This window comes from Camellia sinensis, chromosome 2 (genome assembly GCF_055761805.1).
Source record: "Camellia sinensis isolate YWXY chromosome 2, ASM5576180v1, whole genome shotgun sequence".
Lineage (NCBI taxonomy): Eukaryota > Viridiplantae > Streptophyta > Magnoliopsida > Ericales > Theaceae > Camellia > Camellia sinensis.
In genome coordinates, this window is record NC_138962.1 from 190,066,790 (window position 1) to 190,073,679 (window position 6,890).

The 6,890-nt window shown below is 33.5% G+C and overlaps 1 protein-coding gene across 1 annotated transcript; it reads right to left on the reverse strand.

The window, feature by feature from the left end:
* Window positions 1-2,925: 2,925 nt before the first annotated feature.
* On the reverse strand, window positions 2,926-5,881 carry CYCP4;1 (cyclin p4;1). The gene is made up of 2 exons (XM_028236839.2): window positions 5,271-5,881; window positions 2,926-3,376 (listed from the first exon to the last, which is right to left on the reverse strand). Exons 1-2 carry the CDS (start codon window positions 5,603-5,605, stop codon window positions 3,091-3,093), a joined length of 621 nt encoding a protein of 206 aa, XP_028092640.2. The 5' UTR covers window positions 5,606-5,881; the 3' UTR covers window positions 2,926-3,090.
* Window positions 5,882-6,890: the final 1,009 nt, after the last annotated feature.

Here is a 6,890-nt window from a genome sequence, read left to right on the forward strand (position 1 = left end):
TGACGCATGTTGAAAGCATTACCTATTAATAGTGCTCCAGGAGTAGGGTAAGGAGCAGCTGGCATACTTCTATTGGGCATTGTTCTAATACTTCCCTTATCAATTGCAGCTATAAATGAATCATGCAGCTCAGGTGGAACCTGGGGAGCCACCAGAGGGAAGCAAAGCCGAAGGCTGCTGCAAAGCCGAAGGCTGTAAAAGCGAAAAAGGAAAAGAAGGCTCCGGCTAAGACAAAAGCTGCTGCGCCAAAAGCTAAAGCCGCTGTGAAGCCCAAGCCAGCGGCAAAGGCCAAGCCAGCTGCGAAGCCAAAAGCTGCTGTGAAACCGAAGGCTGCCGTGAAGCTGAAAGCTGCAGTGAAGCTCAAGGCTGTGGCGAAGCCCAAACCAAAGCCGAAGGCGAAGGATCCTAACAAGAGGCAAATGAGCATGGAGGAGAAGCATAGATTGAGTGTTGGGTTGCAGAGTTTGCCCCAGGAAAAGATGCCACAGTTAGTGCAGATTATGAAGAAGAGGAATTCACATTGGCCTCAAGAGAGAGGATTTAGGCAGTGATGGGAAGGTATGTGTAGAAAATAAGCGGAATAGGTTGAGGTCCGGCGGGCGGCCAAGGCGAGGTTGCCGCCCGCCGGTGAAACGAAAAATACTAAGTGCTTAACCTTGCTCTGATACCATGTAGAAATTTAATGTATAAAGAGAAATAGAGAATTGTATTATTGATTGATTTATATTGATATCTATTACAATGATTCATGATTCCTATATATAGAAGAGGGTGAGTGTGTAGTAGGTAAGGAGTAGGTGAAGTGGAGGTGGTAGTGGTGTAGTGGGTTAGGTTTAGTGGAGTAGGTGAGGTGATAGTAGTGTAGTGGGTTAGGTTTAGTGGAGTAGGTTTAAGTGGGTGAAGTAGGTGGAGAGTAGGTGGATTTTAACATTTATATATTGAGAATTTTTTAAAAATATTAATGTTTAATTTTTTTATATTTTTTTATTTGTTTTATTATTTTATATAAAAATAATTTAACAATTCCTACACTAACAACTATTATCAAAACAAACACAATTTTACTTAATCCCCTCACTATCAATCCATTCACTACCAATCCCCTCACTATTAATCCTCTCACTATAAATCATCTCTATCTTACCTCTGAAAATAAACGGAACTTTTGTGAGTATAGCTCACATTCCACTAACTATAAATCGATACTACATCACACATCCACTCTGAAAATAAAATTCAAAATAAATCGTCATAGTCGTAACATTTTTCAAAAAATAAACCACACTAATTCAACCACACATTACATAAAATAACTTCTAATTTTGAGTAACTTTTGGGATTCAATAACTTTTTCAATTGATTATCATACAACAACAAGACCATTATCTCTCTGCCCATAGATCTGTCTCTCCCATCCAAGTTGGCACATGGCAAACTTAAGTAGTGAATGAATGCACATGTTGTATGTCTCCCCCCAGAGAATCAAATACAACTGTCAAATAAGCACAGCTTGTCATCACTATCAAAAACAACCATAACACAGTACACCAAAACAGTATTTATCACTTGGTTACTTCTACTTATATACCTTTGTTCTATCACCCACCCTTTATGTCCACCAAAAGCTCTCACTCACCACTCATGTCCCTTTCCAGATTGGGTCTCACAGACTGTGAGTCACAGTCTCTCACATTGCATGTGAAACTTTTAGTGCCACTCCCTGAGTTCTTCAACCTTTAAGGATGTGGAATCTTTGATTGCTTAGATAAGAACATGCAAGTATCTATCTACTAGATGCATATAATAATTCAATACTCTTTATTTAAAATTGATATAAAGAATTTTTCTTTTTTTTTTTTCTTTTTTTTTTTTGGCCAGATTGTAAAGAAGAGATAGCTATCTGTATAATATATACTAAGACCTCGTTTGGGAACAGGCTAATTTAGTAACTTTTTGGCTATTTGGCTAAAAAGGTAGGTAAAAAAAACTTGTATGTTTGGGATGACTTTTTGGCCAATTACGAAAAGATGTGCAAAAAATAGAGAGAAAAGAGAATCTTTGACTTTTTTGTATGAGTTGTTGGCTTTTTGGCTAATTTAGGTTCCGTTTGGCAAGAGCTAAACGGGGCTTTTTTAGCTATTTTAGCCACAAAAGACAAAATTGGCTATTTTAGCCACAAAAAACAAAATATCACATCCAACCCATAATCATTACATTCTTCTCTCACAAAAAAAGTCAAAAAAACCAAAAAGTCAAAAAGTCTTTCCCAAACCAAACTTTTTAGCCCAGGCTAAAATAGTCAAAAAAAAAACCCAAAAAGCCAAAAAGCCAACCTACTTCCCAAACGGTTTTTGCCTAATTGACTAAAAAAGTAAGTCCCCAAACGGGGCCTAAATGGCCACTTATTTGCCACCCCCATGGTGGTGGCTTGGTGGTGGGGTGGGGTTTAATTGGACCATGATGACATTGACATGGAATGAGTTTCTAGGACAACATTTGAGAGCCAGACTTACCTATCAATTATGAGTTACTGATTTTTGTCACTATGTTCTCAATAAGGCCGAGGTTAAGTTATGATTCAAGTCTGTTTTAGGAGTTTTAGGAGAACGCATACGGGGATCCCTTATGTTGCAATCATCCAATCCTTTCATGTCCAACTCCCCTATGAGTAAGGGTTCTTCTGGTCCTGCCTAGAAAGGGTTACCACACTTTGTTCACCTCCTCCTACACTTTTTTATCCAAAAAAACAAACAAGGACCACTGATTCGGTCCTAATTGCACTCCCAAATGCATTTGGTGAGACATAATTGTAAGATTGAGAGTGCAAATAGGAAAGAATTTTGGGATAGAGAACCTCATCCATATACTAACTTGATTTCAAGGCCAAAACACCACCCTTAAAGGAAAAAAAAAAAAAAAAAAAGGTACTCAAAAATTAGAATTGTAAGAAAGAAGCATGGGTTTAAGTACAAGGTTGAGCTTAATTAATTTGTCAACCCAAAACGAGAGAGAGAGAGAGAGAGAGAGAGAGAGAGAGAGAGAGAGAGAGACTATCTCCATTGCTAACTACATTAAGAGCATCATCACAACTTAAACAGCTAGTTGCTGTTGATGTTGATGAGAGGCTTCATCTTCATTGTAACCCAATAGGAGCTTTTGTGACTTTCCAACTACATTAATATTTAAGGATGTTTCTGGTAAATCTAGAGGTGGCTGCACCAACATCTCTCTTTGCAGATAGGCACAGTAGCTGTGAAAGGTGGTTGGGGTCACATTCAAGTGGAACCCTAATCCAAATAGGAAATCCACTTCAAGAAAGTTCATCTCTGCTGTGCTGATTCCTCCAACTTTTGCATAGTATGCATTATTGTAGTATCTGCAAATTTGCAAACCACAAAAAGTATAACAACACAGAAATCCATCACAAAATTGGATATAAATTGCATATGGATGAATAAGATTTTTTAAACTTGGGTTACCAACATATTTTATAAAATGTTGTCTATTCATATGTATTTGATATTTCATTCTGTGTTTGTAAAAGAACTCGAGTTCTTTTGCAATTTACCAGACTAAATAAGTCGAAGTACATAGAATTAAAACATGTTAAAGTGTCAAGATTGTACAAGTCAGCAAATTAGGGCCCCTATTAATGAAAATAATGAGAATATCAGCCAATGAGAATACTTTAAGTGGACCTCATTGTGTTGATAGATATTTTTAATATTTCTAATGATTTAATTTTGTGTTTGTAGACTTACATACACTTTTGAAATCATTATGTGTTTTTAGAAGTGGGTTACCAACAAATTTTATAAAATATTGTCTATTCATATATATTTTGTATTTCATTTTGTGTTTGTAACAAAACTCAAGTTCTTTTGCAATATACAAAACTATAAGTTTAAGTACATAGAATTAAAACACGTAAAATATTAAGACTATTCCAGTCAGTAAATTGGGGTCCACTATTATTGAAAATAATGAGCATATCAACCAATCAGAATCACTTTGCTTGGTTCCTATTTTTTAAAAACAGTTTTCAGAAAATTCTACACTCTTATTTTCCGTGTTTTTTTGTTTTTACTGAATTTTTTAAATATTTTATGCAATTTTTTTACTTTTTAGACACACCTAACATAAATACACCTAAAAAGTAAAAAAATTGTAAAAAAAATCTTTAAAAAATTCACTAAATACCAAAAATACAAAAAATATACAAGAATTTAGTATATTTTTTGTATTTTTATGTATTTCTTAATTTTTTAAAATATTTTTTCACAATTTTTTTACTTTTTAGACACATCTAAGTAAGGTGCATCTAAAAAAGTAAAAAAAATGTTTAAAATTTTAAAAATATTCACTAAAAACAAAAAAAAACACGAAAATCAAAAAACTCAATTTTTAAAAAACTTAATCCAGAAAACTCAAACCAAACACCGTGAATATTTTTGTGGACCTCATCGTGCTTATGTTTATATTTTTTAATACTTGTGATGATTTAATTTTTGAATATGTAAATTTACTCTCTCTAAGATTCTCTTAAAAGGTACAGTAAATGTTTCTAAATTCAAAAGCTTTATAGTGTTTTCATGCAATTAATTTTTTATAATATTTAATTAATTTTTAATTAAATATCCAGAATTTTCCAGTAATACACATTGAAGAAACAGAGTTTCACAGCTGGCCTTAGCTGAATGCTTAATTTTCTAGTTAATATGTTTTTAGATTATGACATTTCAAAAAATTTGAAACTTTTGTTCTACATCTGGAAAATTTTATTTAAACTATTACATTTAGTCTTTTAGAAAATTTTAATTCCAAGAAAATATAGAAAAACAATCCAGATTGACATTCAGATTGGAAAGTCAATGACCAAAATCAACTAATTTCAAACATCTAATTATAAACATAAAAATCCATTAAAAATTTTAAAATTTAATTTAGTTTAAACAATATAAAACAAAAACCCAGAAATAAATCCAAGAATCTCAATTAAAAATTAGATTTTTTTTTAAACTAATGTAGTTTAAAGGATAATTACCAAAACCCAGAAATTAATTGGAACAATCTCAATTAGAAATTAATAAAGAAATTTTAAAAATTAATGTAATTTAAAGAATATATAACAAAAACCCAGAAATTAAATCCAAAAAATCTCAATTTTCCTGCCTATCAAGGATAAATTCAGTTACAAAAAATTGAAAAATACCAAATCTCAACTCGAAAATAAAAATAAAAATAAAAATTCAAGAAGTTAAGAAACTCACATGTCATCCATGAATTTCACAGCAACCATGACACTGGTGATGAGCAATCGATGAACACTGAAAGAATTGATGGGCAACGAGGGCTGCCTCTGCACGAACCGATCAAGATAAACGTATGCTACGATGAAGCACGACGGGCTACAATTGGCATACTTGAAAATTCTCTCTAGGTAGCTCTCAATTGAGATTGCTGGCCTAGTGAGGCCATGGAAGACTGAGATTTTCTGGGGCCGGGATAGACCATTGAGATCGTTTGATTCGGCTACCCGGTGGAGGAGAGAAGAGAGGAAGGTGATGAGTTTTGGCATCACACTTGGGCTCTCTAACTCTGCCATTGATGAGCAAAAACAATTGTGTCAATGATGAGGAGTGAAGATATAAACAGAGGGGTGGTCGTTATTAGGTAGGTATTCTTTTGTGAGTTGACGAAAATACCCTTGGGAATTTGAAATATGGCTGGGGGGTCCTCCACTTATGTTGTTTTTGGCACTTTTTGTGTCATAAAGTGAGTGGTTTGAGTTGGGTTTTTTTGATTCTTTGATTCAAAACTTGACTTCTAAAAGAGGGAAAGGTGGGATTTAAGGGGATTCATGTTTGTTTATGAATTAAAGAAAAATGAAAGGGTTTTGGGGGTTTTTATAATTCATTTGAATGACAATGAACAGTGATGATTTGCCATACTAATCATGTGATTACATGTGAATTAATGGTGATCCCAACTTGTGGGTCCTACTTGACTTGACACATCTAGCATGTGTTGTGATTCTTCACACAATTAGGTGACATAATAAGAACTTGTTTTACTCTACCACAGGATTAACAATAATGCATGTAGAAATGTTCAAAAAAATAAAAATAAAAATAAAAAATTATAATAATATGCAACTAAGATTCATTTCATACATACACTTGAAAGGAAAAAATATATATATATAAATTAATAAATAAACACAAATCATATATTAAGTTTTTACATATAATTTTTGAAGTTTGGTTAATTAACCCTAATTCACTTGATCACTCACTCTTTTACACTCTCAATGAGAGGTCATGAAGTCAATTCTTGTTAAAGGCAAAGATTGATTATTTATTCCCTATTCAAGGTTTTGTTCCTTTCTTTTAGTTCTTTTTTGTAATGATTGTTGGTATTTAGCTTGGTTTGTCTTGTTGAATTTGTTTATATAGTTAATTGTCCAGTTTAATGAAATTATTTCATTATCTAATTTAATATAATTATTTTGATATTTGTAAATATTGTTGGAAATGGTAGAAAAATTCTAGGTAAAATCAGAATTTTTTCTCAAGTTTGGTCTATTTTGTAGGTGGGCCCCAAGTGTCGATTTACTCAGGTCAAAGTGGTAGCGCGTTCTATGCCGCGTTGTGATTCACGTGGTATATTTGGTTGCTCAAAACCATTACCGAGTGAATGGGAAATTGAAGCCAAAGTGTGCTCCATGGAAATGGAGTTTTGATAGAAATTCCTTAAGGTTGTAAATTGGTTTGTCCCACATTGATTTGGTGGAAAGTTTTGAAAGGGTTTATAAGGCTTGGGTTAGATACTTGGGGTGTGCCCCAAGGGGTACCCAAGTGTTTTAGAGGGAGAGGTTATGGGCAAAATGG